Here is a 23,188-nt window from a genome sequence, read left to right on the forward strand (position 1 = left end):
ACCCAGAGAAGCGAGGGGCCCTCCCCCCACTGGCTTCTGCTTTCTGGCCCAGCTGTGGCCAAGCCTGAGTCAGCGCCGCGGGACCACGCTTGGTGGCACTGAGGCGTCGGGGCTGGGGAGCCTGAGAGGAGGAGGGGGCGCGAGGGGCAGGTCCCATGGTCGAGAGTGAGGGGCTCCCCGCGCAAGGCTGGGGTGCGGGGACGGGCTGTGCAGCCCCTCCCTGCTCCCCCATAAGAGAGCAGGGTAGGGAGAGGGGGCTCCCAGGCTAGGAACGGGGGCCTGGGTCACCCTGGCCAACCCCAGAGCTGTCTGTGGGCCCATGGAGACCCTTCTTTCTCTCTCTGTCTCTCTCTCTCTCCCTCTCTCTGTGTCTATCTCTGAAGCCTCCACCTAATCTCTGCTCCCCGAGTTCTTGCCCCAGCTTCACGTGATTGGGCGACCCTGGGGGCTGGGAGGGGTCGAGAGAGATGGAAAGGCGGCCCCACGGCCTCGGGATGGCGGGCCCAGCACCTGGCGGGAGTGAGGGTGGGGGACAGGCTGGACAGGGACCCAGAGAGGTCAATAGGTACCTAGAGACGCCAGCCCCAGCCCCCAGGGGCGTGGGCATCGGGAGGCGGGTCCGGCTGGGGGCTGGGCCACCGCGGGGTTAAAGGCTGCTCCTTCCCCGGGCCGCTGCTCCCGCCTCCGCACGACGGCCCGGCTGTGATGGCCTCGTCGCCACCCCTGCCGTTCCTGCCGCCGCCGCCGCTGCTGCTGCTGTTGCTGCTGGGGGTCCCCGCGGTGGCGCGGGCGTCCTCGCTGGACAGACTCCCCGAGGGGGCGGCCGCCTGCCGGGTAGGGATGGCGACGCGGCGGGTGGGCCGGCGGGGACCGACGCCCAGGCAGGGGGCGACGCGGGACAGGCGGCTCCTCCCCTCTCCCCGGACTTTGCCGGGAAAGCCTAGGGTCCCGGGGACGCTGTCCCGGCGGGTACCGAACCCCACCCGCGGGCACCGTGGCCGCGCTCGGATTCGTTTCACTTGCCCATCTCGCGTCCGAGACTCTCCGGCAGTCCTCCACCCACCCCCGCCCGCCCAGCCCGGGGGTGCATTGAGCACCTACTGTGTACGTCTGGGGCGGGAAGGGAGTCTCCTTCTGTATGCCAGGGGAAGCCCAGATAAGTCGGCCCGTGGCACCGACCCTGCAGGTGCTGCTACTGGGTGCATTCCGGCCGGGGAAGAAAGAGCTCGCGTGCTTCTGGGGCCGAGCAAGCAGTTGTCCCGGAGGCTGAGCGACTTGCTCACTGCTGCACAGACACTGGCTGCTGCCATCCGTCAGCCGAAACCGGAAATCAGCACAAATTAGGCGCCGCCTCTGCAGTGGGGTTTGGGAGGGGTTCACCTGGGCCCCTGAAGAGGAAGAATAAATAAGGAGTCCGCGCAAGGGTAGGGCCCTGCTCAGCCCCGGGGGGGGGGGGCAAGGCTCTGGGGGATGAGGTGGCAACAAATGAGCATGAATTAGTCTCCTGTGGTATGCACCTCTGAGAAGGCAGGATTGAGGGCAGTGACCAGAAATGCACATGCCTCGGGTCCTTACTGCGTACAGTTCCCCTGGGCCAGGGGTTTCACCTCAACTGAAGGAAAGCAAGAGCTGTGCATAAATTAAGTGCCTACTGTTTGCAAGTCTTTGCTTTGCAGAAAAACTAGGAAGACTTAGGGATGCAATAAAGCCTTAGGGTCAGGGTTCCACCTGGCAACGTCTGAAAGGAGGGCAAAGTGGAGCACCTACTGTTTGCAGCTACCTTTCTTCAAGAGAACCAAGCGGGGCTGTACTCCCTTCACACCCCTTCCTCCCACACAGGCTGGGGACCTGTGCCCACAGGGGCCCCTCGGGAAGTCACAGTCCCCGCCTGTCAACGTGAGCCTCTACTACGAGGCACTGTGCCCCGGCTGCCGGTCCTTCCTGATCCGAGAACTCTTCCCGACCTGGCTGATGGTCCTGGAGATCCTCAACGTCACGCTGGTGCCCTATGGAAATGCCCAGGTCCGTTGGCACTGGGGAAACTGAGGCGCCAGGGGAGGGGGCAGCCGGCGGGCCAGCCAGCACTCACCTAGCTGCCTTGCAGGAGCAAAATGTCAGCGGCAGGTGGGAGTTCACATGCCAGCACGGTGAGCAGGAATGCAAGCTTAACAAGGTGGAGGTGAGCAGCTCCCAGAATTCCCGAGCGGTGGGGGCAAGAGGCTGGGGACGTTGCCCGTTGTCGGGAAGGCCGAGGCGAGGCTCAGAAGGGACTGGAACCGGCCCCATCCTCTGCCTGCGTGCCTCCACTGAGTCATATCCTCGTTCACCCCTTTATTAGTGAGCACCCGCGATTACTCCCAGAGTGGTGTAGGTAGGGGTGCCCTGGGCCCACTTCATGCCCTTGCCTGTCTCCTCCCTATCCTACAGGCCTGCCTGTGGGACCAGCTAGAGAGGAATATGGCCTTCCTGACCATTGTCTGCTTGGAGGAAATGGATGACATGGAGAAAAACCTGAAGCCGGTGAGCCACACCCCTCCCCTTGGCCCGGGTTGGGAGGCCCTGGGCTTCCCTGTACCCAGACGGACCCAGGCTCAAGTCTTGGCCCGACCGACCACCGCTCTCTCTGTAGCCCCAGGAAAGTGACCTTCCCTCAGGAAGCCTCACATCTCTGAATCAAGGGAACAAAGATCTTTTGGAGGCAGGGGTAGATCAAGGAGGGCTTCCTGGAGGAGCTGCCTCTGAACTGGGCTTGGATGAACAGAAACGTACAGGCATACAGATGATGATCCTCATCTGGGGTATGAGGATGACGGGACAGGCCCGCCTACTTCTCGGGAGGGTTACGAGAAAACAATTCCCAACGGAGTAACTCATGAATGCCGATCGTTTATTCACTCATCAAACATCTGGACCGCCGCCTAAGAGGCCTCACCCCGGGATGCCCCGCAGCCCTGCAGAGTCATAGCGGGGCCAGAAGAGTGAGGAGGAGGGAGCGCTCAGAAGATTCTGGAGCAGGAAGTGGAGGGGTGTTCCTGGTGGAGGGAACAGCACATAGGAAAGCTCCGAGGAAAATGAGACGCTAGAGGGGCCAGTCTAGGGGCTGCAGGTCTGGTCTCATGAGAGGCAGGAGCAGTTGGACTCCCACCTCGGGGGCCTCCCCTCAGGCAAATATTAAGCACCTGCTGTTTATGGGTCTTGTTGCATTGCTGTGGACCCAAACGTCTCCTGTTGCCAGTGAGGAAACAGAAGCTTGGCTCGGGGGGACTGGAGGAGGCACCGTTGGGGAGATAACACAGAGGAAGCTGAGGCAATGCTCCGGCTCACCAGCAACCCTTCTTCACCCTCAGTGCCTGCAGATCTATGCTCCCGAGGTGTCCCCGGACACCATCATGGAGTGTGCAATGGGGGACCGCGGCATGCAACTCTTGCACATTAACGCCCAGCTTACAGATGCCCTGCAGCCGCGCCACGAGTATGTGCCGTGGGTCGTCGTCAATGGGGTAAGAGCTCTCGGAACCCTGCGTGTGGCCCCGGGGCAGGGACCAGGATGATGGATGTGCCCACTGGTCCTGGGAGGCAGGGGCCAGACTCGGAGCCATTTGCAGCCCCTTCCGGGCCAGACTCAGGTTAGTTGGGGCAAGTGGAGCCGGGGAGACTGTACGACTTCCTGTCGTGTTTTGTGCAGAAACCCTTGAAAGATCTGAGTCAGCTCCTAAGCCTCGTCTGCCACCTGTACCAGGTAAGCTGGAAGGGGGACAGAGGGGCCGCTGGGGGCGGGTAGGGACTCGTTCCGGGACCGCCAGCTCACGGCTGTCCCCTCCAGGGTGAGAAGCCAGATGTCTGCCAACCCGTGGCCAGCTCCCACAGGGAAGTCTGCTTCAAGTGACCGCTGGCGCCCCCGAAGGGAGCTGATGGAGGAAAAGCCAGAGCACTGCCCCCGTTTTTTCCGACCCCTGACTCCCAGCGGCTGCTACTCACCATCCGGATAATTTCTACCCATTCCACGAAGCCCAGACTCAGAATCCTGCCCCGACATCAAGACTCTTGCCCCACTGGTGACGGTGCTACCTTGAAACTAGTTTAATAAACACTTCTGGATGCTGTGATTCATTTGATAAGTTCGCAAATCTCTCTCTTCCGGCCACCACCGTGCCGAGACCCCTGAGAAGCCTCCTTTCTAGGGAATGCAGAGCCGGACAGACGTTCCTGGTCCCACAGGGAGCAGAGATGGGCCAGAGGGAGGCACCAGGGCAGGAGGACCCCAGAGAGAGAGTGAAGGCTCTGCATAGGAATAGGGGCAGTGGGGCTCGGGTTCTGAAGGGTGAGTAAGAGTTCACTGGGCAGAGGAGGTATTCATTAATTCAACCCACAGCACTAACTGTTCCCTTTTGCTGACCCCGCACTAATAGGAGTTGAGCTAGAAGGTGGAGCAGGGATCTTGTCTAGGGAGTTTCGAAGAAGGCGTTCACTAGTGGCAGGGGGGTGGATCCCCGCATTCCAGGCAAGAGGAACAGACTGCAAAGACCACGCCAGCAGCAAAATCCGGAGCTGTGGGCGCCTGGGTGGCTCAGTCGGTTAAGCATCTGACTTCGGCTCAGGTCATGATCTCACGGTTGGTGAGTTCGAGTCCCGCATCGGGTTAGCTTGAGCCCCACTTCGGGTGAGTCCCGCTTCTCTCGGTCTCCCTCTCTCTCTGCCCCTGTCTGTCCCTTGCTCACTTGCGCCCTCTCTCAAAAAAAAAAAAAAAAAAAAAAAAAAAAAAATCTGGAGCTATAATGCCAAGTTGAGGCCAGGCTGAGAACACCAGGACATATTATAGGATACCTTAAAAAAAAAATGTTTTTGTTTTTGTTTTTGAGAGAGAGAGAGACCCGGGTGGAGAGGAGCAGAAGAAGAGGGAGAGAGAACCTTAAGCAGACTCCCCACTCAGTGTGGAGCCCGATGCAGGGCTCGATCTCACAACCGTGAGATCACGACCTGAGCCCAAACCAAGAGCTGGACGCTTAACCAACTGAGCCACCCAGGCGCCCCAAGATACTTTTCAAAAAAAAAAAGAAAAAATAGGATTCTTTGATATAAAATGATTACATGTTAAAATTTTTATTTCATTCATGATTAATGAAGAAACCTGGTTAGATGTTCAAAGAAGCATTCAAAAAACAGGGAGGTTTATAAATGAGAAATCTTGAAATGATTGTGCAAATAGAAGTAAAAATGACTTTCACTTTCTCATAAAGTGGTGGAGGGGGTAACACGTTTTTTTTACTCCCAGTTTTTTCTTTGTTTTACTTTATTATTTATTTAAAATCAATTTAATGAACATACAGTGTAGTATTCGTTTCAGGAGTAAAACCTAGTAATTCATCACTTAAGTTTTTTTTTATTTTAATAATAGATTTTATTTAACCTGAGGTTTTATTTAACCTGATATGGATCTGATACATTATCATTTCAACGTGTAAGGGATATGAGCAATCTTAATGAGACCTTCTTTGTTCTTTTTTTTTTTTCATACTAAGTCCTTTTTTTGTTTAAGTTTATTTATTTTGTTCTGTTTTTAAATGTTTATTTAGTGGTGCGCCTGGGTGGCTCGGTTAAGCGTCTGACCTCGGCTCGGGTCACGATCTCGCGGTCTGTGAGTTCGAGTCGCGCATCCGGCTCTGTGCTGACAGCTCAGAGCCTGGAGCCTGCTTCGGATTCTGTGTCTCCCTCTTTCTCTCTGCCCCTCCCCTGCTCATGCTCTGTCTCTCTCTCTCAAAAATAAATAAACGTGGGGCGCCTGGGTGGCGCAGTCGGTTAAGCGTCCGACTTCAGCCAGGTCACGATCTCGCGGTCCGTGAGTTCGAGCCCCGCGTCGGGCTCTGGGCTGATGGCTCAGAGCCCGGAGCCTGTTTCCGATTCTGTGTCTCCCTCTCTCTCTGCTCCTCCCCTGCTCGTGCTCTGTCTCTCTCTGTCCCAAAAATAAATAAACGTTGAAAAAAAATAAATAAATAAACGTTAAAAAAAATTTTTTTTAATCACAGACACAGGACACCTGGGTAGCTCAGCCCGTGGAGCGTGCAACTCTGATCCACTATGAGCATGGAGCCTGCTTAAAATTCTCTCTCCCTCTCCCCATCTCTCTCTCCCGTCCCCACCCCTCCCCACTTGCACTCTCTGAGAAAAAAAAAAAAAAAAATCACAGACTCAAAGAACCTACAAAGTTAAACATCTGACTCTCTTCCTTTTTTATTTAGTATCATGCTTGATATAAGCAAACCATTCACTTTTATCATATGTTTTGTTCTTAGGGTTAAATTTATCATTTTATAATCTTAAACGCAGAGATAACGACCTCGTTTGACTAATCTTAACTTATGTAAGCATTTTTTTAAAAGGTCAGTTAAAGGGCATCTGGGTGGCTCAGTTGGTGAAGCATCCGACTTCTGCTCAGGTCGTGATTTCACGGTTCGTGAGTTCGAGACCCGCTCCAGGCTCCTCACTCACTCTCCCTCTCTCTCTGCCCCTCACTCACTCACGTTCTCTCTCTAAAATAAGTAAGATAAATAAATAAAATAAAAAGTCAACTAAATAGAGCTCTTTGACAATTTTTAGCAATAGTTCTGGAGGTAGAAAAATGCCACATAAACATAGAGACAGATACAATCAGAGATCTTATAGCTCCTATTTTTAAATTTTAGCCATGACACAGGTACAGGAATAACAAAACTCACATGTTTGAAAAAAAATAGTTCAGGGGATGCCCAGCTGGCTGAGTCAGTGGAGCGTGTGACTCTTGATCTTGGGGTTGTGAGTTCAGACCCCACACAGGCATGGAGCTTACTTTAAAAAAAAAAAAAGTTAAATTAAAAAATAGATTTAAAAATAAAATTATTTTAATAGTTGACTCCAAACTATGTTTCTGGCAGATGGAACGAGTTACTAATATTTGCAAAGAAGATTTTTAAGAGATTTCACCTGCCGGTTTGTTCCCAAGTGGCCCTCTGAGTATATATTCCCATTTTAGCTTAGGAGAGAAGGCTTTGAAAATAGTTCCTAACAGCCTCAGAATATCAGCCTCCTTAGGCCAGTTTCTGTCCATAGAGTTCCTTTAAGAATAATAATAATGAAAAAAAAAAGTCCTTTTAAATATCTTATCAGGCTTGTGGTTTATATACACAATGGAATACTACGTGGCAATGAGAAAAAATGAAATATGGCCTTTTGTAGCAACGTGGATGGAACTGGAGAGTGTGATGCTAAGTGAAATAAGCCATACAGAGAAAGACAGATACCATATGGTTTCACTCTTAGGTGGATCCTGAGAAACTTAACAGGAACCCATGGGGGAGGGGAAGGAAAAAAAAAAAAAAAAAAAAAGGACGTTAGAGTGGGAGAGAGCCAAAGCATAAGAGACTGTTAAAAACTGAGAACAGACTGAGGGTTGATGGGGGGTGGGAGGGAGGGGCGGGTGGGTGATGGGTATTGAGGAGGGCACCTTTTGGGATGAGCACTGGGTGTTGTATGGAAACCAATTTGTCAATAAACTTCATAAAAAAAAAATATCTTATCAGGCTTCAGCTCAGACAAACAGTAAATTTTTCTGGCGCTATTGAAATCTTATTATTATTTTTTTAAACAGAAGCATACCTGTTCCAAGTGACTCAAAACCCAAACCCGGAAGTGCCTGGGTGGTTCAGTCGGTTAAGCGTCTGACTTCAGCTCAGATCATGATCTCTCAGCTCGTGGGTTCGAGCCCTGTGTCGGGCTCTGTGCTGACAGCTCAGAGCCTGGAGCCTGCCTCGTATTCTGTGTGTGTATGTCTCTCTCTCTGCCCCTCCTCCGTTCGCTGTCTCTCAAAAAATGAATAAACGTCAGGGGCGCCTGGGAGGCGCAGTCGGTTAAGCGTCCGACTTCAGCCAGGTCACGATCTCGCAGTCTGTGAGTTCGAGCCCCGCGTCAGGCTCTGGGCTGATGGCTCGGAGCCTGGAACCTGTTTCCGATTCTGTGTCTCCCTCTCTCTCTGCCCCTCGCCCGTTCATGCTCTGTCTCTCTCTGTCCCCAAAATAAATAAACGTTGAAAAAAAAAGTTTAAAAAAAAAAAAATGAATAAACGTCAAAAAAAAAAAAAAATCAAAACCCAAACCAAAGCCTTTTATGACCTAACCAGGGACATAAGAGGTGTCCCCAAGGAGGGCACAAAAGTTCATTCTTCCCAAGATTCAGAGCCACTCTCAAAGACAGCCAACAGGACAGACGTTCTCCAGAGAGCTGGCAACGACCCTAACCACAAATGGGGTGCGACCCACGTTTCTGGCTGGCCCTTGACATGTTCTCAGGGCTCCTAACCTGACGGTTGGTCCCCTACAGCACCCAGACCTGACAACAGGCAGGCAGAAAGCCAAGCCAAGCTTTCAGCCCACAAAAGGGGACAAACAGGAAAACAACAGCTGGGAGGGAGGGATTAACAAGCGGGTACCCAAAACCAGAAAATTTTTGAAGTTTATTTTTATTATTTATTTTTTTGAAACAGATACAGAGCAAGCGGAGGAGAGACAGAGAGAGGGAGACAGAGGATCGCAAGAGGGCTCCAGGCAATCAGAGCAGAGCTGAACTGAACGTGGGGCCCGAACCGGGAGATCACGACCAGAGCCAAAACTGAGATACTTAACCGACTGAGGCCCCGCCAGGCGCCCTTCAAAACCAAATTTACGAGAGTCACGCAGAATCCAAAGAACTAGTCCTTCCGAATGCTTTCCTCTCGCCAGTCGGAACCCAGAAGGGAACAAAGAGAAATTTTTAGCATCCTCTCCCCACCAGGCACTAGAGCCAGAGATCCAGAAGGCAAACGAGGTAAGAAATCTTACCTATTGCTGGCTTCATCGGGCCCCGGGACCTCCCAACTGCAGACCCAGAGCCAACGGAGTCCCAGCCAATGTTACACCATCCTGGTTACCAAGCAGGACAGCCTCCGGCTGAGACTAAAACCAGGCAGATTAAAAGCATGTGGATTTTGGGGCGCCTGGGTGGCTCAGTCGGTTGAGCAGCCGACTTCGGCTCAGGTCATGATCTCGCGGTCCGTGGGTTCGAGCCCCGCGTCGGGCTCTGTGCTGACAGCTCAGAGCCTGGAGCCTGTTTCGGATTCTGTGTCGCCCTCTCTCTGACCCTCCCCTGTTCATGCTCTGTCTCTCCCTGTCTCAAAAATAAATAAAACGTTAAAAAAAATGAATAAATAAATAAATAAATAAAAGCATTTGGACTTTATTTACACACACGAGGGAGCCCTTATGAGAAAAAGGAAGACTCGAGAAATAATTAGGCCCAAGTGCTTCTTTACTAGGTTGAACACAGGGAGGCAATGATGGAAAAGCAACTAAAGTATATAGGGATGAGCCGCTCAGATGCCCTTTTCTATGAAATTATTCATTGATCTCCCATTGTCTCTCAGCCAGCAACTAGGAATCTTCCGATAGAAATGATCAAATGGTCAGACCATAAAGCCAGATTCCCAGACTCTCACACCCCCAATGCAGGTGACAATATCCATCATAAAGGCATCAAAAGCAAAGCACACATCTATAGAGAGGAGAACAAAGGCGAGAACAATAAACAGTGAAATTATCTTACCCCTTGGGAATCATCACAACTGTAGCCACCATGAAATGTACTTGTCTATTGACAAAGCCTACCTGACTCTGTCCTGTGAACAGTGTGATGTTTTCCCCACCTTTGGGCCATTTTGGAAGTTTTTCCACCAAGATGCAGTAAAATCTAGCGCCTGGAATACCAGGCTATGGCACTTGACAGCAATAGGGAGTGCCAAAGGACAATTTTCCAAAAAAAAAAAAAAAAGAAAAGAAAAGGTAAAATCACAACTCTCCTACAGATAAAAAAAATAAATGAGCACATGTTAAAAATTATTAACTCATTATTTTTTTAAAGCACGGGAAATTGTACATTTTTTAATGTTTTTATTTTATTTTATTTTTGAGAGAGACAGAGTGCAAGTGGGGAAGGGGCAGAGAGAGGGGAAGACACAGAACCTGAAGCAGGCTCCAGGCTCTGAGCTGAGCTGCCGGCACAGAGCCTGACTCGGGCCTGACTCTGGGCGGGAACTCACAGACCGCGCGATCATGACCTGAGCTGAAGTCAGACACTCAACCAATTGAGCCACCCAGGCGCCCCATCTTAACTCATTATTAATGAGGAGAACCGGTCAGATGTTAAAACCATTTCAGAGGGGATTCAAACAAGAAGCAAATTAGGAATAGTAAAATAAATGTGCAAATTAATGGAACAAAGATTAGGGGAAGTGTCTCTCCACCTGGCTGAATTCATTTGCATATCTCGAAGCAAAAATTATTTTTCCCTGTAATCATGTAACTACAGAGTTTATAAAAAATCATCCATAGAAATCAAAATCAGAAACCCCTGAAGGGTTTAAAAAACATTTTTTTAAATTTAGATTTTATTTTTAAGTAATCTCCACAAAGTGGGGCTCAAACTCACAACCCGAAGTTCGAGAGCCATACGCTCCACCAGCTGAGCCAGCCAGCGCCCCAATAATTTTTTTATCGTATAGGGGCATATAGCAAAATAGTTTAGTTGTTGCAGACCACAGTCTTTGTTGCGACTCCTCATTGTAGTGAGGGTAGACAATACAGAAACGAATGAGCATGTCTCTGTTCCAATAGAATTTTATTTACGGATCCAGAAATTTGATTTTCGTGTAATTCTCATGTTACGGAATCTTATTTTGATTTGTTTCCCCAACCATTTGTAAAGTGAGAAAAGGAGGTGAAAAGGAACTGAAAAGGAACAAAGGCTTTAATCTGGGGTCCCAGAATTACACTTCAGGAAGCACAGATTCCTGAGTAACCAGAAAAGTGTCCCTCTCATGTGGGGAAGCAAACGGATTTCATGAGAAAGAAGAAAACGGTAATTACATGATTTAGATAAAGGAGAAAAAAAAAACCCTGCTAATTTGGTGCTGACCAGTTGAGTCACTTCTGATTACTGTTGTTATTTTATTGGTGCGATCAATGAAACTGTCCCTAGTATTTATTAATTTACTTTCTCCATATGATCCGAATGCCAATTACTCTTAAAAATTTTATGAGCAACTGCTTGTAAAACGATTGCTGTCCAGCCCAGCTCGAGTTCATTAGTTGCAAAGTAAAATGGAGCTTCAAAACGGATTCTCTCGGGTCCAGAAATTTTATTTCAACTATTTCACACACTTAAAAAAATGTAAGAAACATTTTTAGCTCGTGAACCTCACAAAAACAGCAATAGGATTTGGCCCACAGGCCACAGTTTGCGACACCCTGGCTCCTTCTAACCCACAGCTTTCCACTGAAACTCCTCTATTTTCCCCTACAGGAACACGGGAGGTAAAATAGGGATATAATTGTTTGTATAACTGCTGGGAAATAAATTAATGCATGTAATGTGCCCAGAACGGTGCCTAACGTTTTCATTGTTATTATTCTGGAACTGAGGTCAGATACCCAGCTAAAGTCAGGACCAAGGTCAATGTCCGGATCAGCCTCCAACTGGGCCGCGCGCGTATCAGAACTGTATCTCTCCCCCAGTTCCGTGAGTCTCTGCGGGATTAGACTTCTGCCGCGGGAGCGGTCGTGGTCACGGGTCGCATTCCTTCCTTCTCAGGAATTCCGGGAGAATCTGAGAACCTGGAGGGCAACTAAAAATGAGAACAAAATTGACCATCTCAACACAGGAGGCGGGACAACCGGCAGTGAGTCGCCGGCATACCGCTGGTCTGTGATTGGCCAGCGCAGTAGTGGGCTGGTCGGTAAGAGTGTGGCGACGGCTGTCCATTGGTCAGCGCAGAAAGGGGCGGGGAAACGAGGGACAGTCAGCCTTTGATATGCGTGTTGCAGTGAGACGCCTATTTGCGATTGGTCCGTTAGGTGCGGAAGGCAACGACTGGCTTCATTCAGCGATCGGCCCCGGGATGGGATGCCGGTCTTTTATTGGCTAATACCTCTCGAGGCCCGCAAAATTGAGCGACCTGCGGTCAGTGATTGACTGGCGAGGGCTGGGGCGGGCGTGCAGAAAGCGAAGACAGAGTGCGATTGGCCAGCACCGGGAGGGCGGCGATCCCGGCGCGGGTTCCAGAGTAGCGGCGGGCTATGGCTTCCGGCGGCAGGCGCTGGCTGCGCGGTCTGTGGGCCGTGGGGCAGCCCCTGTTCCAAGGTCGTGCGCTGCTCGTCACCAACACGCTGGGCTGCGGTGCTCTCATGGCGGCCGGGGACGGCGTGCGCCAATCCTGGGAGGTCCGCGCCCGGCCTGGCCAGAAATTCGACCCGCGGCGCTCAGGTGAGGAGGCCGGCGCTATACTGGCCCCTGGCCCCGGAGGATCTTTGGCCCCAACCTCAGATTTGGAGATCCCTGACCCGTGGCCCTAATTCCCGGCAGGACCCCTGACCTTGGCGTGCACCCGAGACCCTCAAAACCCACCCTCGGGTCTCCACCTCGGGGTCTCTGTCCCGTCCCCACTCCAGGTCTCCCATCTCCTCCTACTTCCTGGTCCCTGCCTCCTCCCATATCCAGTTTCTGTCCGCTTCCACCCGCCAGGCCTCGCCCCCACTCATCCCCTTTTCAGCTTCCCTCCCTTCTGCACAGAGACCAAACCGCACCCAGGGTAGTCGAGAGCTCAGCCTCCGGACCCAGTCAAGCCTGGGATTGTGCCCTGGCCCCACGCTTCCCAACCCGCTGTGCCTGTTTCCTCGTCCGGAGAGCAGGGCAGCGGTAGAACCTGCTCAGAGGGTGGTGAATGGGATGAGAGAAAACGGGAGAGGAGCCACTGGGACGGTGCCTGGCAGTGTGGCTTGTAATGGAAGATCGTACGGCTGGGCTCAGGGAGAACTTCAGGTTAATCAGGGAGGGAGGTTAACCAGGGAGGGAATGGATGGGGGGATTTGCTTGCCTGACGTGCCCTCCCCCCCACCCTCCCCGACTCTTGGACTGCTCTCAGCTAGCATGTTTGCAGTGGGCTGCAGTATGGGCCCCTTCCTGCACTACTGGTACCTCTGGCTGGACCACCTGCTCCCAGCGTCCGGCCTCCGTGGCCTCCCAAACGTCCTCAGGAAGGTCCTCATCGACCAGCTGGTGGCCTCTCCCATGCTAGGCGTCTGGTACTTCTTAGGTAAGGAGCCTTGTGAGCTTGGGCTTTGCCCCTCCATACGTCAGGAGGGGCATAGCCAGCTTTGTGTTAAGAAGGATGCTGAGGTGCCTTTCTGACGTGCTCTTCTGTGAGTGGCTCGGGCCTGGGTGCTGTGTCCCAGTGGTAACAGGACAGACCCGTCGGGGGCAGGTATGAACGGCAGAATCAGACAATGATCCTTAGTGTAGGAGGGATGAGGACAGGATCAGGTGGGCCCAAGGCAATGGTTGGGAGGGCTGCCCAAAGGAGAGGACACTCAGCTGAGACCTGAAGGAGCCAGCAGGCATGAAGAACTGCCCGTGTAAAGGCCCTGGGGCTGAAGGAAGAGTTGCTGGGGCTGGGGTTGATGTTGATGGGGTGCAGTCATCCAGCCCTTGACTCTAGGATGAGTTTCCCCCATCCTCCCCACCCCTTCCCCCCAGGCTGTTTCCTGTGTGGAAGGCAGGAAATAAAACAGCCTCAGGAAGGGTGCATTTTCATCCTTTGGGGTGCGTGTTTATTTATAACCTCTCCCTCACTGGAACCGACTTGTTCTCCGCCCCAGCCACTCTGCTGCGTGTGGCCCTTCCCACCACAAGGCTTTTAAAACATGGTCTGTCTGCCGGGGACACTGGCCTTCAGGGCTCCTGCCCCATCTACTCTATCACCGGTACTCCCCAGCCTCTGACACTCCCATTTTTTGGTTTCCTTCCCAGGCCTTGGCTGCCTGGAGGGCCAAACCCTGGATGAGAGCTGCCAGGAGCTGCGGGACAAGTTCTGGGAATTCTACAAGGTGGGCAACGCCCACCCCCTCGGGCCCCGCCCTTCCCTCGCGGCCACGCCCTCAAGGCCCTGCCCCTGACCACACTCCGCCCCTCCCCTCAGGCCGACTGGTGCGTTTGGCCAGCCGCGCAGCTGGTGAACTTTCTCTTCGTGCCCAGCCAGTTCCGAGTCACCTACATCAATGGCCTGACGCTGGGCTGGGACACGTACCTCTCCTACCTGAAGTACCGGGTGAGCACGGTGGGTGCACCAGGCACCCAGGGGACTCCTCAGGGGCCACACGTGTGAACCCCCAACGGCAATGCATCTGCACTCCACGGTGAGGTCCTCCTCTGCCTGTGACAGTCCACAAACCACAGTAGGCGGGTGGGGAGCTGATCACCAGCAGGGTAAAGACCGAGCCCCTCTCTGCTGTTTGATGTGACCTTGGCCAGGTCCCTGCTGAGTCTTTCCCGCAAGATTGAGCCCAGCCACAAGACTGGAGGATGAGGGCTCACTTGGCGACGAGGAGTCCAGAGGGGTGTGTGACCAGACCTTCTTGCACGGACGGACCCTGGGCCCAAGGTGGGGACACAGCCCATGCCCTTAGAGCAGGGCCGAGCCTGGAGTTGACCTCCAGAATCTGGGGCCTTAGGCTGGGCCGAGTGGCCTCCAGTATCCTGCTCGGGTCACGGGCTGTGGAAAGTCTATTAAATTATCTTGTCATTGAAATTGCTGTGGATGACCAAGGCCACCGTTGGCAGGCCGGCACTCATAGGGACATGGCGTCATCCATTCACTTTATTGGGTGTGTGTAGTGTGGTCATGACATCTCCTGGGGATCCGAGGGGCACGTTTGACACTCATGACGTCCGAGCAGGTCTGGTGTTTTGGGGGGGGTCCCAGGGTGGCGAGTACCCACAGCAGCCCTCACCTCTAAAAAAGGGTAAAACTTTGGGGGTGAGGAGCCAGGTGGGTCACTGCCTGGCTCTGATCCACCCCATGGTCCATGCTGAGACCCACCCCCCCCAGAGTGGCCTTGGCCCAGCGAGTCACAGCCAAGAGGCTGGCCAACCAGACTACCTCCCATTACCCAATGAGCCTGCCCTGGGGTGTCATCGGGCCCCCTCTTCAAAACCAGTAACTCTCGATGGGGGGTGAATTTTAAAAAAGGTGGGGTCTTGAGAGGAGGGGAAGCGGTGAGTTCACAGGGCCACGACACGCCACGGCAGAGTGGGGACAGGGCTGTATGTACAGGGTGGGACGTGGGATGGGTAGGGAGCCCGTGCCCCTGGGGGACATCTCCAATAAATAAATAAATAACTACAATAATAAATAAGGGTGAGGGGCCAAGTGGGGGCAGAGGTCTCGCGCCCTCGGCCAGTGGGGGCTGGATCAGGCCCGGGGGGGTGGGGAGGGCGGGGGTGGGGGCAGGGCAGCTCTCAGCAGGCGCAGTCCTGGTGCGGAGGCGCCTGCTGGTCCGTGAGCTGTGGGCCCTGCTTGGCACCCGTGACTGCAGGGTCGGCCGTGTCCAATGACTCGGACATCTTCTCACAGATGACGTCCACCAGGCGCTCAAAGGTCTGCTTGACATTAATGTTGTCCTTGGCGCTTGCCTCAAAGAACTCAAAGCCTGTGGTTTGGGAAGGGAGGGGTGAGGACCCTGGTCTTCTGCCTCCCAGAGCCCCTTCTCTGAGGGCAGGGAACATCTGGAGATCCCCAGTGCCGACCACCTGTCAAAGGCACCAACAAGCCCTCTAGGGAAGCAACACTAGGCCGGGTGGGCCCTGTTGTTCATATTCCTTCCCGCACCCTCGGACTGTCCCTTCTGGTCTCCAGGCCCCTGGCAAGACCTACTTCTTTGCTCCTGCCGGCCGACCCAGCCTGTGCACTGACCCTGGCAGCATCTGACATTCCCATCCGCCCGTGCCCTCCCCCGCTTACGTACCCTCTGGTCCCCTGCGGCCTCTCCGGAGGATCCGTGTGGTTCGGACCCTGCACGATCGGCCACGTTTCCTCCAAGTGGCCCCCGTGGCCCCGCCGTGTGAAATGACTCGCCAAAACACCCACGATCTCCCCCACCTGTGGCCTTTGCCTAAGTTGTTCCCTCTGCCCGAGAGAGCACCCTTTGCTCAAGCACCAGATCTAGTGCCTTCCTCCAGGTCTTCCCTACTCCAGGCAGAGCTTGCCCCCCTCCCCAGGCACTCCCCCAGCCCAGCCCCCCGTAAAATGAGGTCCTTCAGGCCCAGCAACCCGACAGGAGGCCAGGCAGCGAGGGGATCCGAATGAATCAGTAATTCCCTGCCTGGTGAACTCCTATGCATCCATCAAGGTCCATCTCACGGCTCCTGGATCAGGGCCATTTGCAGAAAGCGTGAATTGTCTGCATTCAAATCCAGGCCCTGTCCTGGCTCTGCCGTGAGATCTTGGACGCGTTCCCTCCCTTTCAGGGCCTCGCTGTCGCTTTCCTAGCCTGGAGGTGTGCGGCCCCACGAGGCACTCACCAAGGTGGTCAGCCAACTGCCGGCCACGTTCCGACGACACCACCCGTTCATCTTCCATGTCACACTTGTTCCCCACCAGCAGCACCTGGGCATTGTCCCATGAGTAGGTCTTGATCTGGGTCGACCTGGAGGAGGCGGTGACAGGTGGGGTCAGGGCTGGGAGGATCCTGCCTCCAGCGTCCTTTTGTCTCCTCCCTCCCTCACCCCACTCTAGTCCCCCACCTCCTGATTATTCCTTGAACTTGGCAGACTTGGTCCCTCCTTCCAGCCTGTGTCCTGCCAGGAACACGCTTCTGAGGCTCCCAGACCTTCGAAACCCCTTTCGAGCAGCCCTCCTTCCCAGATCCCTGTCCCCCAGAGAGAATTTCTCCCTCCTCTGCAAACTCAGAAATTTCCTTAAAACTTAGCATTACTTTGGGCAGGAATGTAAACGTTTATTTATATCCTTTCACCTATGAGAACTGTCCTATTCTCTGCCCCCGCCCTGACTTTTTCTCTCTACGTATTTCATATTTCATTCTTCCATCTGAAATAAAACCTTTTTTTTCCCCTTAGTTCGAGCCAATGCTACCAAGCTTTAATGATTACAGACTGACAGCAGGTCTGAGAATCTAGTATCGTATTTACATTTCTGCCAGGGCAGCTGGGGCTTCGCATCAAACCCAGTTCTGAAGACAGTCTGCGAGGGGATGGGGTGTGCTCACCAGTCCTGCACGGCGTTGAAGGACTCCTCGTTGGTAATGTCGTACATGAGGATAAAGCCCATGGCACCCCGGTAGTAGGCCGTGGTGATGGTCCGGTATCGCTCTTGCCCTGCTGTGTCCTGGGGAAGAAAAGACAGGGGTCAGAGAGGACCCACGCATAAGCTCCTCAGAATGGAAATAAGCCCTGAGGTTGTCCAGCCCAGCCCCCCTGGGGACCAGAGGTGGCTCAGGGAAAGCAGACTGGCCACGTACATCGTGCTCCATCATCCTCCAGAGGCAAGCACCTACAGAATCAGTCCATCACTCCTTCAACATACCTGGGCAGTGACCTGTGCCACACCCTGTGCGGGGCACTGGGGGCACAGCCGTTAACAAAATGGACAAAAATCACTGCCTTGTGAAACTGACAACCCGGGATAGGAAACAGACGATAAACACATAAAAAAGAAGAAAACGTATCCTATGTTGGAGGGTGATAAAGACCGAGGAGGAAGATAAAGTTGGACAAGGAAGGACAGGCAGTGCAGGCGAGGTATGGTTTTAAAAGCTGAAGGAAAGGAGGAGGGACCCATGTGGGGATTAAGGGAGAGACAATCCAGGCAAAAGGCACAGCCCAGGCAACGGCCCTGAAGTGGGTCTGTGCCTGGAACATCTGAGGAACGGTAAGGAGGCGGAGGTGGAAGGAGACCGACCAGGCAGGGGCTCCCAGACCGGGGGAGAGGGGGGTACTCCTAAGCCAGGGGACAGGTATGGGTTTTACCCTGAGTGAGGTCGGGGCCATGGGAGAGCAAGAAGCAGAGAAGGGAAGGCTCTGACTTGGGATTTAACAGGTTCCCTCAGGCCTCTATGGGGTTAAAGGAGGTGACCAGTAGACCCCAGGGAAGGTGCCTGCTCCTGTCCCAGGGAACGAGGTTGGGGGGCCAAGATCCAGCTGAAACCGAATACAGACTCCTATGAAAGAGCTTCAAGATGGGGAAACTGAGGCACCAAGCCAAGTGATGCTCTTGACAATAGCAAGGCATAGGAAAGGACCCAGCATTTGCTCCTTCCCCACACCCAGAGAGCAGTGATTAGGCACCCATGCGAGAACAACAGCACTCTATTCTGGGCCTCTGGCCCCCGGATACACAGGAGGCACCTGATAAATGCCCAGTGTGTGAATGAATGAATCCAGACAGGGAACAGACAATGCTGGGGCTGCTTTTCTGGGAAGGGAAAGTGAGAGACAGGAGCTCCCCAGCTGGACCCACCCAGATCTGCAGCTTGATCCTCTTGTCGTTGCGGTAGATGGTCTTGACCTTGAAGTCTATGCCCACAGTGCTGACAAAAGCAGGCGTGAAGGAATCGTCTGCATAGCGGAATAGGAAAGACGTCTTGCCCACGCTGCTGTTGCCAATGATGAGGATCTTGAACATGTAGTCGAAGTTCTGGTCCGAGGACTCCTTCTGCCCATAGCGTGAGTCTGTGGCGGACGCCATCTGGGTGTGTGGGGTGTAGGTGAGGTTGAGGAGTCCTCTTCCACCACCAACTGCCTAAGCCCCAGGCACAGGGTGCAGAGAACTCGAGAGCTCTTGAGGGGGACTAGTGTTTTGAGATTACCCTTATCTCATTAGAAGCCCCAGTGCTAATGGTGGGGCCGTGGCAAAGGACGGCGGTGACCTTGAAAGGCCGGAAGTGTCAGAGGAGGAGCTCAGAGAGGTGGGGGTAGGGACACCCCAGCAAGCCCCTCCAGCACGCCCTCGGCCCAGGTCCCAGGTCCGACTGTAATCCTAAACCCTAAGGCTAGGTGGGTAGGGGTGACTGCAGCCGGCCCCGCCCCCCATCAATCATTCATGTTCCTCAGAACGGAGCTGCTCGGGCGCACGTGCACACGCGTGTACGATCCCGCGGGGATGCGAGTCGCAGCACCCCCTTCCCCTAGACTCCCAAGATAGGAGAGATCGGGCTAAAGCAGCTGGTCATGTGACAGGCACGGGGCGTGCACACGTTCACGTGCACGCAGCAGGGAACACAGCCGTACACGCGTGTGCACATGAGAGTCGAATACACTCGACGCACAGGAAAGAGACGCAGACACTTGTCTGCACACCAACACGCATATACAAATGTGACAAGCCCACCCGTGCGCAGGACGCCCTCCACCCATGCAGGCGTGTACACGTCACCCACGCGGGCACGCATTCCAGTGCACGTATGGACACGGCGTGCACGTACATCACAGTCCATGCGTCTCCTTCCACACGCGTGCAGCACGCACTCACGGGAGTCGGGACACCCACAGGGTCACACGAGCATACCCTGGTACATAAGCAAAAGGGTATGCACACAAACCCGCCGGCACAGGCGGGCGCGCACACGTGTGTTCACACCACGCGCACGCGCACGCACAGAACCTCCCGCGCGCAAAGCTTCCCGCAAGGCACTCGCCTCCCCTCCCCCTCCGCCGCAGAGGCCGAGGGTGGGGGGTGGGGGTGAGATTCCGGCAGGTAGGGGGAACCAGGGCCCTACCCTTACAAGGGCTGTGATCGCCGCACCCTTCTTCCCATTTGACCCTAGCCAACCTCGTCCCCTACCCTGCAAGCCCATCAGTCAAATGAAGGTTATGTAGGTGTTCGCTGAGGCGGCGAACCAGGCCGCCCGGCAACTCACCTTGCCCTGCACCGATGCGGTGGTGACCCTAGCGATGGCGACTTTTCGGCAGCTGTGGTGACAGGGCCCCCGTGAGTTGATATGGGGCTGCGGCGCGACAGGGGCAGCGGCGGCGGCGGCAGCGGCTCAGGCCCCTGCAGTCCGCGGTGACGTCCTGCAAAGAGTGAGGCGGGGCCTCATATGCAGATGTAGCCGTGACGCCATCCTGGGGCGGAGCCGCGCTTGGAGAAGTAGCCCACTGACGCACACAGAGCCAGGGGGCGGGGCTCCCACGCAGATTAACCCACGAACGGGGCGGGGACCAGTGTGCTCAGCCAGTAGTGCGCGGGGGCGGTGCCTACCTGCCCCGCCCCCTGCTTGCGTCATGGAGGCGGGGGCGAGTGGCGTCCTGTCACTGGCTCAAGCTCCGGAGCGACGGACTGAATAGCCGATCAGAGATAATCACCTTTCTGCTCTTGTCCAATAATGGTTCCCATATGGTTGCAGGGATGAGAGGTTGAGGCCTTCCTTTGCTAAGCCTGGGTCTTCAGGGGGCGTTCCCGTTCCCCGCCCCCGCCTCCCCCCCCCCCCCGCCTTTGGCCTGAGACTTCAGCGGACCGCGACCTCTTGTTAAAAACACTCTATTCCCAATTTCAGAAAAGAGGAGCAGACATCCGAGAGATGCTCCATGTCCCCTATTTATGGGGTTCAAAATAAGTACAAATGAAGAAAAAGCGGAGATAGGGGTCAAGAGAGACCAATTTCCGAGGTGTAAGATCCCCGAAGAGGACCGGGCTGGTAGATGCCCGATCCCGTTTCTGAGATGAAAAAGAAGAAAGAAGAAATAGGGATCAAGAGAACCACTTCCTAGAAAAGAAGGAAGGGGCTGACGCTACAGGAACCCCTCCTCTCCCTGCGCCCCACTTTCCGGAGAAAAATTCGAAGACCGTGCTGAAGTGGGGCAGAGAAAGGGCCTACCTCCTAAATGCCCAAAGCCTGCATTAAAAAACAAAAAAACAAACAAACAAAAAAAACAAGAAACCAGGAAACAGGGAGGGTCTGAGCGAGGTTCAAAGACCCAGCCATAAAGATGGGGCTGGAAGATGCTTTACCCGTGCCTGGTCACTGACTTAGGGGACCCACTCCCTCCATCTGGGGAAAGAAGACTCAAGAGATTGGAGACTTTGGGGGCTGAGCTGCTCATTTATCCTCCCAAATCTTGAGGGGGAAATGTCAGAATTGGAGGGGGGACAGGAGAACAAGACCCTTTCCCCCGTTTTGGATCCCTGCCCCTCAACTCCGGTCCCCAGACCCGGCAGGAGGAGCGTGGCCCCAAGAGAATCCTGATTCTTTGATTCCTCCCCGGGCGCTGATGGAGGGGATGGCAGGGGGTGGGTTTCGTCCTGTTTATAAAAAGCTTGCCAGCTGCGGAGGCGCCTAAAGACCAGAATAACTTAGCGCCTGGAGCCGCCCCCCCCCTCCCCCGTCCCCTGGAAGTTCGGGGCGTCCCTCGCGTTCCGCTGGCATTTATTTTTATTAAGGGTAACATTTTTGTCCCTCTCCTCCAATCGCACTATAAAAGTATTACGAACCTACTGCGGAGAGTTGGGAAATTCAGAAAAGCATAAAAAAATAAACAAAAATAAATTTACCCCCAATCTCCCCCACCCCCAGACCGGCAGTCAGTGGGGCCCCAAGCGCGCTGGGACAGGAACCGGCCCACACCCCCGGCGGAGGTAAGGACGCGTGAGGCTTCTTGGCTCCCTGACCTCCCAAACGCTTGCTCTGGGCTTTGTACGTGGGTGGCGCTCAGAAATAGCCCACAACACTGTGTACCAGCGTCTGCACAGAGGAATTTGTGTTTTATTTTATTTTATTTTATTTGTATTTATTTTTATTTTTTCATGTTTATTTCTTTTTGAGAGAGGGAGGGACAGAGCGTGAGCAGGGGAGGGACAGAGAGAGGGAGACACAGAATCCGAAACAGGCTCCAGGCTCTGAGCTGTCAGCACAGAGAACGGCGCGGGGCTCGAACTCACGGACCGTGAGATCATGACCTGAGCCGAAGTCGGCCGCTTAACCGACTGAGCCACCCAGGCGCCCTGGGAATTTGTATTTTAAAGTAAAAATAATGCAAGGCATTTATTGTTGAGGAAGAGCATTCCACTCCAGAATTAGGGATGGTTGAATGGGGGAAATGCTGGACAGCAGGGGAGACCAGAGCTGGTGACACAGAGGCCTTAAATCCTCCCAAGTCCCACCCTACTCCGAGTAAAGTCTAGACTCCACCCGACAGCCCAGGCCCTCCAGCCAGCTGCCTCTCGCCAGCTACCTTCCCATCTCATCTTTCTCCTCCAGTCAGATACTCCCTCTCGTTCCAGGTGCAATCCTACCTCAGGGCCTTTGCATCCGCTGTTCCCGCTGCCTGGAGCACAGTTCCCCCACCTCCTTCCAAGCCTGGCTCTCTCACCCCCTTCAGATCTCGGATGGACACCCACCTCCCATTTCGGGTCACCTTCCTATCACGTTGCCATATTTCTCCTTCTCCTGACACATCCCCATCAGAAATAATTATTTGACTTGTCTATCCATCAGCCATCTGAGAGTTCTGAGAGACAGGGATTGGTGTCCCCGGCACCTAGACCTGTGGACACAGTAAGTGCCCTGTGATGGTAGGACATGTATGAATGAATGATTGGAGAGAGGCTGACTTTGGCCACGGAGGCGAGGGAACCTCTCTGAAGAAGTGCCATTTGAGCAGGAACGTGAAGAACGAGCTGTTCCCTCCAGAAAGAGGGAACAGCAAATGTTCACTAAACAAGCTCAAGGGACAGCCTCTTTCCAGCTCTCCTTTCCAAGGAGAGGCCCAGGCAACGTCTCCTTAAGAGAAAGGGCAAACTGAGGCCCTGAGAGTCACCCTAGGAGGTCACAAGGGCCAAAAGTTCCAAGGAGCCCTGAAGCCCTTCTCCAACCTTCCTCTTCAGGTACAGAGTAGGCCACAGAGGCGAAAACTGTGTCCCTTGGTAAGGACCCTAAGCGGGAGAAAGTGGGGGACCTTGAACATGTGAGCAACTTCGCTCACCCCCTCTGCAGGCCTCAGTTTCTACATCTGAGAAATGGGAGAAGGAAGAGACAGAGTTAATGTGCACCTCAAGCAGGTAGCTCGGTGCGTGGCTCAGGACACACTCTTCTCAAGCTCAGAGAGGTTAAGAGACTCGAAGTTGTCAATATTCATCTCTAGGGGATACTGAGGATGGTGTGGTGGGCCTGGCCCAGGCCTAGGGGGATCAGGGTGTGGAGACGATGGTGGACATGAATCCAAGAATCCTCGAGAACTTCCACGAGTGCCAGCCTGGGATGGAGGGCCAGGAAGGACCGTGCAGGGGAGGAGACGCTGAGCTGAGACCCAACCAGTGAGAATGAGGGTGGGGGTGAAGCAATCC

At 54.1% G+C, this 23,188-nt stretch overlaps 3 protein-coding genes across 6 annotated transcripts; 2 read left to right on the forward strand and 1 right to left on the reverse strand.

Moving 5' to 3' along the window:
* The first annotated feature begins 705 nt into the window (after positions 1–705).
* IFI30 (IFI30 lysosomal thiol reductase) lies at positions 706–4,106 on the forward strand. Its single transcript, XM_047095592.1, has 7 exons — positions 706–834; positions 1,840–2,022; positions 2,105–2,179; positions 2,428–2,520; positions 3,348–3,500; positions 3,686–3,739; positions 3,824–4,106. The coding sequence occupies exons 1-7, from the start codon at positions 706–708 to the stop codon at positions 3,884–3,886; spliced, it is 750 nt and encodes a 249-aa protein (XP_046951548.1). The 3' UTR covers positions 3,887–4,106.
* A 7,861-nt stretch (positions 4,107–11,967) lies between these two features.
* Positions 11,968–14,641, forward strand: MPV17L2 (MPV17 mitochondrial inner membrane protein like 2). Of its 4 annotated transcripts, none has more exons than XM_047097070.1 (4): positions 11,968–12,321; positions 12,980–13,150; positions 13,864–13,940; positions 14,033–14,641. In XM_047097070.1, exons 1-4 carry the CDS (start codon positions 12,135–12,137, stop codon positions 14,216–14,218), a joined length of 621 nt encoding a protein of 206 aa, XP_046953026.1. In that variant the 5' UTR covers positions 11,968–12,134; the 3' UTR covers positions 14,219–14,641. The 4 variants fall into 4 exon arrangements, with proteins under 4 accessions (XP_046953026.1, XP_046953027.1, XP_046953025.1 ...); XM_047097071.1 differs by having other exon boundaries at positions 12,235–13,150; positions 14,033–14,161; positions 14,365–14,641; XM_047097069.1 differs by having other exon boundaries at positions 12,237–13,150; positions 14,033–14,249; positions 14,365–14,641.
* On the reverse strand, positions 14,638–19,866 carry RAB3A (RAB3A, member RAS oncogene family). Its single transcript, XM_047097067.1, has 5 exons — positions 19,767–19,866; positions 18,368–18,595; positions 17,118–17,236; positions 16,414–16,538; positions 14,638–15,542 (listed from the first exon to the last, which is right to left on the reverse strand). The coding sequence occupies exons 2-5, from the start codon at positions 18,593–18,595 to the stop codon at positions 15,352–15,354; spliced, it is 663 nt and encodes a 220-aa protein (XP_046953023.1). The 5' UTR covers positions 19,767–19,866; the 3' UTR covers positions 14,638–15,351.
* Positions 19,867–23,188: the final 3,322 nt, after the last annotated feature.

Source organism: Lynx rufus, unplaced genomic scaffold (genome assembly GCF_022079265.1).
Source record: "Lynx rufus isolate CCGP_SWC_20201006 ecotype Redwood Valley unplaced genomic scaffold, mLynRuf1.p SCAF_4, whole genome shotgun sequence".
NCBI classification, from domain to species: domain Eukaryota; kingdom Metazoa; phylum Chordata; class Mammalia; order Carnivora; family Felidae; genus Lynx; species Lynx rufus.